At 47.3% G+C, this 12,223-nt stretch overlaps 1 protein-coding gene across 2 annotated transcripts in view; it reads right to left on the minus strand.

The window, feature by feature from the left end:
* Positions 1–12,223, minus strand: part of PRKAA1 (protein kinase AMP-activated catalytic subunit alpha 1) — a 52,923-nt gene that overhangs the window by 17,672 nt on the left and 23,028 nt on the right. For both annotated transcript variants that reach the window (XM_040338773.1, XM_040338762.1), the window contains exons 2-3: positions 10,647–10,788; positions 4,225–4,318 (exon numbers count right to left, since the gene is read on the minus strand). In XM_040338773.1, the coding sequence (XP_040194707.1) occupies positions 4,225–4,318; positions 10,647–10,788 (236 nt within the window). The remainder of the gene's footprint in view (positions 1–4,224; positions 4,319–10,646; positions 10,789–12,223) is intronic.

Genomic DNA, 12,223 nt, shown 5'->3' on the forward strand with positions numbered 1-12,223 from the left:
AACTCCCAAACTGCAACTGTCATTTTCTCAACAATGCAATTTAAAGCGGGAGTTCACCCATTTAAAAAAAAAAAAAAAAAATCTCCCCTTAGCTTCCTGCTCGTTCGGTCTAGGGGAATCGGCTATTTATATTAAAATATGTGCAGTACTTACCGTTTTCGAGCTGCATCTTCTTCCGTCGCTTCCTGGTATGGGTCTTCGGGAGCGGGCGTTCCTTCTTGATTGACATTCTTCCGAGAGGCTTCCGACGGTCGCATCCATCGCGTCACTCGTAGCCGAAAGAAGCCGAACGTCGGTGCGGCTCTATACTGCGCCTGCGCACCGACGTTCGGCTTCTTTCGGAAAATCGTGACGCGATGGATGCGACCGTCGGAAGCCTCTCGGAAGCCTGTCAATCAAGAAGGAACGCCCATTCCCGAAGCCCATACCCGGAAGCGACGGAGAGGATGCGTCTCGTAAACGGGTAAGTACTGCACATATTTTAAAATAAATAGCCGATTCCCCTAGTAATAACGAGCAGGAATCTAAGGGGGAAAAGTGCCCTTTAAATGCTTTTTTTGCTGTGAAAATGACAATGGTCCCAAAAATGTGTCAAAATTGTCCGAAGGGTCCGCCATAATGTCGCAGTCTCGAGAAAAAAAAAAAAAAGAAAAAAAAAAAAAAAGCTGATCGCCGCCAATAGTGAAAAAAAAAAAAAAAAAAAATTAAAAATGCAATAAAACTATCCCCTATTTTGTAAACGCTATACATTTTGCGCAAACCAATCGATAAACACTTATTGCTATTTTTTTTTACTAAAAATAGGTAGAAGAATACGTATCGGCCTAAACTGAGGGAAAAAAAAAATTATATATGTTTTTGGGGGATATTACAGCAAAAAGTAAAAAATATTGAATTTTTTCAAAATTGTCGCTCTATTTATAGCGCAAAAAATAAAAACCGCAGAGGTGATCAAATACCACCAAAAGAAAGCTCTATTTGTGGGGGAAAAAGGACGCCAATTTTGTTTGGGAGCCACGTCGCACGACCGCGCAATTGTCTGTTAAAGCGACGCAGTGCCGAATCGCAAAACCTGGCCTGGGCATTTAGCAACAAAATGGTCTGGGGCTTAAGTGGTTAATATCAGCTGACTTTAGTGAAATACAGAACAGTCTCCACTTCCCAAAAGACAAAGAGCTGGGAATATTCTGTAGTCCCAACACTTTCTGTACTAAGGTGACAACACTACTCCAACACAGATAAGGAATAATAATTCCTCCATCCAGTGTGTGGATGGAGGAACCTTTGCTGCTCCACTAGCCAAATACACGGCTTGGACAAAGGTCTCCAGCATGCCTGTACAGGAGATGTCAATCAAGATTTGCCGGTAGAAGTAGAAGAAAGGGACAATGGAGTGTTGCTGAGGAGCAATGGGAAGAGAAGTGGAGGGGAAAGGAGTGGTAGCTGGTTATGTTTTACAGTGTGGAGAGCGCAGTCACAGAGGCCAAGGCAGACTGAAGAAAGAGCTGCAACATGGAAGTGGGGGGGGGGGCATTTAGTGTGGACACTGCTGATGAAACAATGTGGTGGGGACACGGGCAAAGATGGCGAGAGAAGGTCTCAACTAGGACATGACTATACAACTGTACTGGGAACTTGTCTGCACTGTAGTACAAAACTTAAAGGATCACTAAAGGAAAATTAGTTTTTAGCTAAATAGCTTCCTTTACCTTACTGCAGTACTGGTTTCATGTCCTTGTTTGTTTTTGCTTTGAAGTAGCTGTAATTCTGCTGTGATCTCCACAATTCCTGCTTGTCTTGCTCCTTATGAAAAAACTCATGGGAGCTTCTCACTGTGGTCCAAGCTGTGTGTCTAAAACTCCTCAGAACCAATCAGATTCATTTTAAAAACAAAACACTGCCCTGGATTTGTTTGTTTTTGTTCTGCGAGTCTCTTTACTTCACAGAAACATGAAACCAGTTTAAAACCAAAAGTGAAACTAGAGGCACATTATATGATTGAATTTAATTTATTTTTAATCATTTTTAAAAGGAATCAGTTAACTTTTATGTCTCTATACCCTGTAAACAGTCATTTCAACAAAAACATTTTTTTCCTTTAGTGACCCTTTAAGTCAGAGTGAAGGTGCAAGGGCTTTCCTGCTACATTCAGTACTGGTGACAATCATCCAGCAGTGAAAAGGAAATGTACACAAACACACGGAAAAAAAAAAAGTCAGCATATGCAAATCTGTTTTACATTCAGGTTACTGCAATTTTGTGCCAGAGAGCATTACAAATCCTTGCAGACACAAGTGACATGTACTTCAGTGTTTGGTGTTAATTTTTTTAAAGAGACCCTGTCATCTAATCATTCCACACCATCTTCCCATAAGACAAGTATTTACCACTCTAAGCATGCTTTTTACTTGCAAAAGCCCCCACTGTAGATCAGGGGTGCTCAACCTTTTGAAGAGCAAGGGCCACTTAAGGGATTTGGTAACCAGTTGTGGGCCACAAGTATAGGGTTTACTAACAAACCCCCCGCCCCACCCAAAAAAAAAAAAATTACAATTGTAAACAAGCTCTTACTGTTTTGAGTACCCTATAAAGGCTGGATTTCACACCAGACGTGTACCTGCACTACAGGTGCAGCGTAGTGCACCTGTGGCTTAGCTGCACTGAGCCACACACTTTTATGTCTCTGGCTCAGTGCAGCCAACCAGCAGGAAGACCACAGGTACACAAAAAAAAAAAAGTTTAGCCAGTGAAGAGCAGCATTCTTTGTGACCTTTTTTTATATTAAAAACGTGAAACCGTACTGCTGGGACCTTGAAAAAATGGACACATCCCAAAAGCTTGGCCTGATTTTTTATATGTTGGTGCAAATAAAAGCATCAGACGGTACTTAGTCTGTCGCAAGTGCACCAATACGGCTACATTCACCTCAAACATGATGGAAGATATTGTGTCTTAAAGCAACAGTTTAATAAAACCATGCGATTTATAACTTGCAAAAGGCAGCGGCCACAGAGCACAAAGATGCAGCTTGTATAGCGAACATACCCTGAATGCATCATTCACACAAAGGCCCACAGGAACTTCCCTCAAACCACAACTATTCTGAGCTTGCGGCTGCACAAGAAAACTGGGATTTCTGAGTTTTCTAAAAAGGGAACGTAAAATGTACTCCGTGAGCATATACTCTGAGTTACTGTTACTATACGCCATTTCTATACGCTTGCCTCCCCACGTTGTGTTATAAAGCAACTGACAATACTTCACCATGGAGACAAATTAAATGCAGGCCATTCTTAAAGCAGCAGAGAAGACCCTGATTGGAATGACGACATGACTGTTTTTTTTTTGGGGGGGGGGGGGGGGGGTTATTGGAAGGTTTTTAGCAATAAAAAAATTGGCAATTGAATACCACCAAAAGAAAAAAAAAAAAAAAATTATACATTTTATATAGCCCTGGTTCACACTGGGCTGTGGGAGTGAAGCCGTGCGAGTTCAGCTGAACTCGCACGATTTCACTCCCGCCGGCAGTCCCGATTTCGGCCGCGATTTAAGAGACATCTGTGCAGGTTTCTGCACAGATGTCTATGTAAATCGCGGGCCGAAATCGCAAAAAGTAGTACAGGAACTACTTTTTGAAATCGGTGCAGCGCCGCAGATGCGGCGTCGCACCAATTAGGACGGTGTCATTGCCGACAATTGGCGGCAAATCCTGCCGATTTGAGATGCGATTTCACATGTGAAATCGCATCTCAAATCAAAGGAAATCGCACCCAGTGTGAACCTGGGCTCAGACAGTGTTGCAGGCAGGTTTGTAAGGTAACTAGAGTAAGCAGACCACCGTTTCTGCTTAGTGATAAAAAAGCCACAGGAAGTACACGGTACTCATTTAATCTGCAGAAGCAAAAGCTTGTGCTTGGTGAAGGAGCACTGAGCACAATACAGCAAGGCCATCAGAGCTGCAATGCAGGATTCAGAGCATGTGCATAAAAAGCAATAGGGAGCAAAAGGTGGCTGTGGGGGAAAAAAAAAAAAAAAAAAAACACCAAACACTTTATAGTCCATATACATACCAGATAAAATGCATCTCTGACCTCTTACACTGACCATGTACACATCTAAAAAGTGATTGAAATTACTACACAGTGCCTGTAAGCTAAACCAATACATTTTAGGTTGTCATTTGGATAAAAAAATAAAAAATTAAGATAATCCAGTCAGTCTTACCTTCCCATTTTTACATATATAGTCAAAGAGTTCCCCGCCTGAAACATATTCCATCACCATAAATATATCCGTTGGTGTACTTATCACCTGATACCTGGGGAGGAAGAATAAAACAAAGGTGGTCAGCATGGAAAATAGCGGTTCTACCAATTTTTATATGGCTCCATTTTTGGAAGGACTATAGAAAATATGGATCATGGTAAATGCTTGGATTGGGTGTATGGTAGGAGTAACACTTCTGCAGTCATGACAGGTTCACTTTAATGCCCAACTGACCCAGGCTATGCATTACTGTAAACCAAAGGTGCCCAACTGCTGGCCCGCAGCACCCTCTGATGTGGCCTGCCACATCTTTCTCCGAGATGGTGGGTCAGCAAGCCCAGATCACGGGTTCTCAACCCGCCAAGAACAGTCACCGCAAGAGGAAGCAGAGCCAATACTTCCTGCATCGCGCTGCCTTCTTCACAAGCCGAGTGATACCAAATGCACTCCGCCTGTGACAGGAAGCATCGGCTCCGCTCGCTACTGCATGCTTCTTTCTTTCATTCACACATCTGATGCACTGGAACAGCAGCCAGCAGTACTGGAGGACAGTCAGCGGCAGCCACCAGCCATAACCACCTGGGAGACAGCAGCAACTAGCTTCAGGAATCCTGAGAAAGTGAGGATTGAGGTCAGTTGAGGTGCAGGTAAACCCACTGTGCATCAGTTTGAAAGCGGCCTTAGGCCCCATTCACACGATCGGTCCGATCAGGTCTGCCAGTCGGTTTTTCAGGCGACCCAATTGGACCCTCCATACACCTCTATAGAGCGGCAGATGTAAATAGACTCGTGTCTGTTTACACTCGCCTATCTGCAATCCGATCTGCTTAAACAGAAGGGAGATCTGTCCCATTCTGTCTGGGTGGATCGGAGGGCCCTTGGGGTAGAGCTGCATCGGTCTGCTCTACATGTGCAGAGTGGACACAGACCTGCCATCCGCTACGCTCATTGTGGCCCGCGACCGGTTACCAAGTCGATAAAGTGGCCCTTGCTCATCAAAAGGTTGGGCACCCCTGCTGTAAACAGTTAGTCTGCATATACAGTAAAAGGGGCACATTTCCCTTTATTTTTGTAGCCTTGCTAAAGAGGGTTCAAAACATTTTCCAGGCATTCTTGAACAAAGAACCTCACAATACAAGTACCACTTGGTACATCCTGCCACAGACTGATCGGCCTTTAACAGGGATGGATGCTGACCCCGTCCTTCCTGGGCCACACTACAACTAATGGCTTAGTGTACAAGAGCTTTAAAAATGCCAATTTATTCTATGAATATACAAGGCTTTTATTCAGTACACTGTACCAAAAACTAGGGATGCACCGAAATGGAAATTTCAGAACCGAAACAAAACCGAAATAAAAAAAAAATTGACTTTTCTTTGTTTTCCCCCTATTTCAATATTTTTTTCAACAATTGTATGTATTACATGATGGGCACAGTGGCTGCGTTTGATGGGCACAGTGGCTGCGTTTGATGGGCACAGTGGCTGCGTTTGATGGGCACAGTGGCTGCGTTTGATGGGCACAGTGGCTGCGTTTGATGGGCACAGTGGCTGCGTTTGATGGGCACAGTGGCTGCGTTTGATGGGCACAGTGGCTGCGTTTGATGGGCACAGTGGCTGCGTTTGATGGGCACAGTGGCTGCGTTTGATGGGCACAGTGGCTGCGTTTGATGGGCACAGTGGCTGCGTTTGATGGGCACAGTGGCTGCGTTTGATGGGCACAGTGGCTGCGTTTGATGGGCACAGTGGCTGCGTTTGATGGGCACAGTGGCTGCGTTTGATGGGCACAGTGGCTGCGTTTGATGGGCACAGTGGCTGCGTTTGATGGGCACAGTGGCTGCGTTTGATGGGCACAGTGGCTGCGTTTGATGGGCACAGTGGCTGCGTTTGATGGGCACAGTGGCTGCGTTTGATGGGCACAGTGGCTGCGTTTGATGGGCACAGTGGCTGCGTTTGATGGGCACAGTGGCTGCGTTTGATGGGCACAGTGGCTGCGTTTGATGGGCACAGTGGCTGCGTTTGATGGGCACAGTGGCTGCGTTTGATGGGCACAGTGGCTGCGTTTGATGGGCACAGTGGCTGCGTTTGATGGGCACAGTGGCTGCGTTTGATGGGCACAGTGGCTGCGTTTGATGGGCACAGTGGCTGCGTTTGATGGGCACAGTGGCTGCGTTTGATGGGCACAGTGGCTGCGTTTGATGGGCACAGTGGCTGCGTTTGATGGGCACAGTGGCTGCGTTTGATGGGCACAGTGGCTGCGTTTGATGGGCACAGTGGCTGCGTTTGATGGGCACAGTGGCTGCGTTTGATGGGCACAGTGGCTGCGTTTGATGGGCACAGTGGCTGCGTTTGATGGGCACAGTGGCTGCGTTTGATGGGCACAGTGGCTGCGTTTGATGGGCACAGTGGCTGCGTTTGATGGGCACAGTGGCTGCGTTTGATGGGCACAGTGGCTGCGTTTGATGGGCACAGTGGCTGCGTTTGATGGGCACAGTGGCTGCGTTTGATGGGCACAGTGGCTGCGTTTGATGGGCACAGTGGCTGCGTTTGATGGGCACAGTGGCTGCGTTTGATGGGCACAGTGGCTGCGTTTGATGGGCACAGTGGCTGCGTTTGATGGGCACAGTGGCTGCGTTTGATGGGCACAGTGGCTGCGTTTGATGGGCACAGTGGCTGCGTTTGATGGGCACAGTGGCTGCGTTTGATGGGCACAGTGGCTGCGTTTGATGGGCACAGTGGCTGCGTTTGATGGGCACAGTGGCTGCGTTTGATGGGCACAGTGGCTGCGTTTGATGGGCACAGTGGCTGCGTTTGATGGGCACAGTGGCTGCGTTTGATGGGCACAGTGGCTGCGTTTGATGGGCACAGTGGCTGCGTTTGATGGGCACAGTGGCTGCGTTTGATGGGCACAGTGGCTGCGTTTGATGGGCACAGTGGCTGCGTTTGATGGGCACAGTGGCTGCGTTTGGTTGGCACAGTGGCTGCGTTTGATGGGCACAGTGGCTGCATGTGTTGGCACAGTGGCTGCATGTGTTGGCACAGTGGCTGCATGTGTTGGCACAGTGGCTGCATGTGTTGGCACAGTGGCTGCATGTGTTGGCACAGTGGCTGCATGTGTTGGCACAGTGGCTGCATGTGTTGGCACAGTGGCTGCATGTGTTGGCACAGTGGCTGCATGTGTTGGCACAGTGGCTGCATGTGTTGGCACAGTGGCTGCATGTGTTGGCACAGTGGCTGCATGTGTTGGCACAGTGGCTGCATGTGTTGGCACAGTGGCTGCATGTGTTGGCACAGTGGCTGCATGTGTTGGCACAGTGGCTGCATGTGTTGGCACAGTGGCTGCATGTGTTGGCACAGTGGCTGCATGTGTTGGCACAGTGGCTGCATGTGTTGGCACAGTGGCTGCATGTGTTGGCACAGTGGCTGCATGTGTTGGCACAGTGGCTGCATGTGTTGGCACAGTGGCTGCATGTGTTGGCACAGTGGCTGCATGTGTTGGCACAGTGGCTGCATGTGTTGGCACAGTGGCTGCATGTGTTGGCACAGTGGCTGCATGTGTTGGCACAGTGGCTGCATGTGTTGGCACAGTGGCTGCATGTGTTGGCACAGTGGCTGCATGTGTTGGCACAGTGGCTGCATGTGTTGGCACAGTGGCTGCATGTGTTGGCACAGTGGCTGCATGTGTTGGCACAGTGGCTGCATGTGTTGGCACAGTGGCTGCATGTGTTGGCACAGTGGCTGCATGTGTTGGCACAGTGGCTGCATGTGTTGGCACAGTGGCTGCATGTGATGGCACAGTGGCTGCATGTGATGGCACAGTGGCTGCATGTGATGGCACAGTGGCTGCATGTGATGGCACAGTGGCGACGTGTGTTAGCACAGTGGCGACGTGTGTTAGCACAGTGGCTGCATGTGATGGCGAAGTGGCTGCATGTGATGGCGAAGTGGCTGCATGTGATGGCGAAGTGGCTGCATGTGATGGCGAAGTGGCTGCATGTGATGGCGAAGTGGCTGCATGTGATGGCGAAGTGGCTGCGTTTGATGGGCACAGTGTCTGTATGTGATGGCACAGTGAGGCGGCAATTAATGGTTTTTTTTGGTAGTCAGATAAGGCAAGCATGGCTCAATAACACACAAACATTTTTTTAAAAGAAAACGTTTGTGTGTTATTGAGCCATGCTTGCCTTATCTGACTACCAAAACAAATATCAATTGCAGCCTCACTGTGCTAGTGTGAAAAAATGGCAGATACATTTTTTTTTTTTTTTACCTGGTCACCTCAGTTAACCACTTGCCCCCCCCCCCCCCACCAGGAACTAGCGATTTAACAGATTGAACACAGTAGTTAGTCCTAACAGGTTTTGTACAGAACTTAGAGTGCTTACTTTAGTGGAGGACACTGCTAGGTTCCTCCTAGGCAGGCAGTGTGATTGCCTCAGTCTCTCAGCCTGATACTCCGACGACACAGCTCCCTGCGCGCTCCGAGTCCTCCCCGCCTCCGGCCGTGACGTCACGCGGCTCACGCCGCCGGACTAAACCAAGAGACTCCCCCATAGGGGGGAGTCCAAACAACAGATAGGAGCTAGGAGGACAAGGTGGAGCGCGATCAGCAGTCAGCACACACTTTGTACAGTGCCACTGCCGCTGCTCGCGCTATGTGCAGGTCTGGCGGCCAGCGTGTGGGTCTGCATTCATTGTGAACATTGCCTCCCCCCTCTAGTAAAAAAAAATGGTATCACCCAGCTTTATATCGGCATTTTAACTTTATTTCGGCAGGGAGCCAGAAATGCTATTTTCGGCCGATATGTATCGGCCACCGATAATCGGTGCATCCCTACCAAAAACCCTGCCAATTCTACCCCCCCCCCCATGTGATCGTCAGTTCTGGGGCTCATTGTCAGGGCCCAGCTGCAGCATGGAGGTGAAAAATACATATCGTATTTATCTGCGTATACCGCGCACTTCCCCCCCCCCCCCCCCCTTAAAATAAGGGGAAAATCATGGGTGCACGATATACGCTTCCCGCGCTCAGTTTGAATGCCTGCGCCGACATATACCGAAAGCAGTACACTCTGCTACATTTGGCCAGGCTCGGCTTTGCTCGTGCTCACGCATAAACGTCACAGAGAGTGAGCACGAGCGAAGCCGAGCCGAATGTAGCCGAGTGTACTGCACTCGGTATATGCCGGCACAGGCATTCAAACTGAGCGCGGGAGAAGCCAAGAGGACACCACCGAAGCCGCACGCGACGATGGACATCGCGCAAGACACCAAAACTGTAAGTACTAAAAAAAAAAAAAAAAAAAATGTTTACAGGAATTGCGGGTCCACATTAGGGGTGCGCTCTATACGCCGGAGCGCGCAATACCCCGATAAATACAGTACTTTTTTTTAACAACCCCAAAGTTCTCCTTTAACCACTTCCTATCAGGCCATTGACAGTCACAAGGTGGCTCTACAATGCCGCGAGGCCGTCAATATACGGCTTCTGGCCGATGGGGGGCGCGCCGTATCACTCAGGTGACGATGCGCGTGCCTGGCGGCCGATATGCCCGCGATCGGTAGTCAGAGCCAGGGACGTGGATCTCAACACAAATCCATGTCCTGTAAGGAGAGGAGATCGATGGCATGTCCCTTGTACATAGGGACAACCATCTGTCACCTCCTCCAGTCAGTCCCCTCCCAGTAAAAATCACCTAGCAGGGCACATTTAACCCCTTGATCGACCACATAGTGGTTAACCCCTTCCCTGCCAGTCACATTTATACAGTAATCAGTGCATATTTATAGCACTGTTCGCTATATAAATGTGAACGGTCCCAAAAATGGTTCAAAAGTGTCCACTGCAATATCGCAGTCCTGACAAATCGCCGCCATTACTAGAAAATAAAAAAATAAAAAAAGTCATAATTCTATCCTTTATTTTGTAGGCGCTATAACGTTTGCGCAAACCAATCACTTTACGCTTATTGCGATTTTTTACCAAAAATATGTAGAATACTACACATCGGTCTAAACTGAGAGGGCAGGAAAAGGGCATATCTGCCCAGTAAGCAAGTGGTCAATATTAGTCACAAGTTTAAAATGTCTTGGGAGAAAAGTTAGTTCCTATATATGCTACAGTTTCAATAATTCTGTACAATAACTTCTATAAAAATAGAAAGAACACAGATGACTACATGTTTACAAATGTTGCAGAACAAATCTAATGTAAATAGGTTGCAACACAATGCAGCAGCACAGACATGGGTGTTGTCACATTGCAAAATTTCCATTTCAAACTAGTCAGAGAATGCAAAATTTATCTGGGGGGGGGGGGTCACGAAAGTTAAAAGCTGAATTCTGAACAGATATGTTGTATGAAATGAAAATACTTACAGCTTAATAATATGAGGGTGTCTAAAAAGTTTGAGATTCTGAATCTCCCTGCGAATCTTTCCCACCACATCAAGGCTTCGGATCTTCTGTCTGTTCAGGATCTTCACAGCCACTTTGTGTCCCGTTAATTCATGTTTACCAACTATTGGAAAATAGAAAAATAACCTTTAGTAGAACTGGACATAGAATAGTTTACAACATTTTAAAATAACCAAGAAGTTTTGCTGCCAAGTCAATGCACCTCCTCCAGTAAGTCATAAAACAGAACCACATTTAGGATTCATATAAATGAGTGCTGAAGCTTTTTGCACATCAGGTCTACTGGGGGAGGACGGGTTTGTGCCAGTGAAAGGGGGGGGGGGGGGGAATAAAAACTGGCTCTGCAGGAGAGCTAGAGTTTTTTTATGTTAGAACTGGGTCGGCAGCCTGGAGTTGCCTTTTCGGGGCATCAGGCGTTGGGCGAGTTGGCAGGAGCCCAAGCACGGTTTCTGGTCGTGTAGTCGATCTGGGATCTTTTCTTCATTACACCAACTTGTCAGAAAACCTTTACAGTACATTCCTTAAAAAAAAAAAAAAAAAAAAAAGAATCCCCCCACATTCATTCAAGACCATGTTGCAATTATTAATACACTTTAACAACTTGCCACCCAGGCAACACTTTAATTTTTTCCTGTTACATGTTTTGAGTTAGAGGAAGTCTAGGGCTAAAAACTTATTGCTCTCACTCCAATGTTCACGGCGATACCTCACATGTACAGTTTGAGCAGTTTTCATATGTGGGCGGGACTTATGTATGCGTTCGCTTCTGAGTGTGAGCACACGGGGATACTTTATAATAATAAAAAAAAAGTTTGTTAATTATTTTGGTTTAGTTTGACACTTAGGAATAAAAGTGATCACTTATTACAAGGAATAAACATCCTTTGTAATAGGAATATGACAGGTCCTCTTTACAGTGAGATATGTGTCACCAAGACCCCACAACTCACCTCTGGGCTGAAAAGTCTGAAAATACCTCTAGGGGGTGCTGAAGGGGTTAAGTGTGACCTCATGTGTTTCTAACTGTAGCGGGGCAGGGCTGGACATGTGACATCATTGATCGCTTTTCCCTATATCAGGGAACAGACGATCAATGACAGCGCCACTGTGAAGAACGGGGAAGGTGTGTGCGCACACACACACACACACACACACACACACACAAACACAAACACACCACTCCCAGTTCTTCAGCTCCTGTGACTGATCGCGGGACTTCAGCGGCTATCGGGTCCCGCAGCTTCGGACCGGGTCACGGGCGCGCACCCTCGACCCACGGCTGGGCACAAAGGACGTACAGGTACGTGCTTGTGCCCAGCTGTGCCATTCTGCCGACCTATACTGCGACAGAAGCATCTTCTGATAAGGGTTGGAAAAAAAAAAAAAAAAAAAAGCCATGCACGTTCACCAAAGTAGTAGAAAGCCAAACTGGGACGACTGTTTTCCCATAACACAATATGGCATAACCTACAGGGGAATGGCATGGATGGGTGTCGTCCACAAAAGGAAGTCTAAAACCCCATGCACAAAAAATCCCA

This window comes from Rana temporaria, chromosome 1 (assembly GCF_905171775.1).
Source record: "Rana temporaria chromosome 1, aRanTem1.1, whole genome shotgun sequence".
Taxonomy (NCBI): domain Eukaryota; kingdom Metazoa; phylum Chordata; class Amphibia; order Anura; family Ranidae; genus Rana; species Rana temporaria.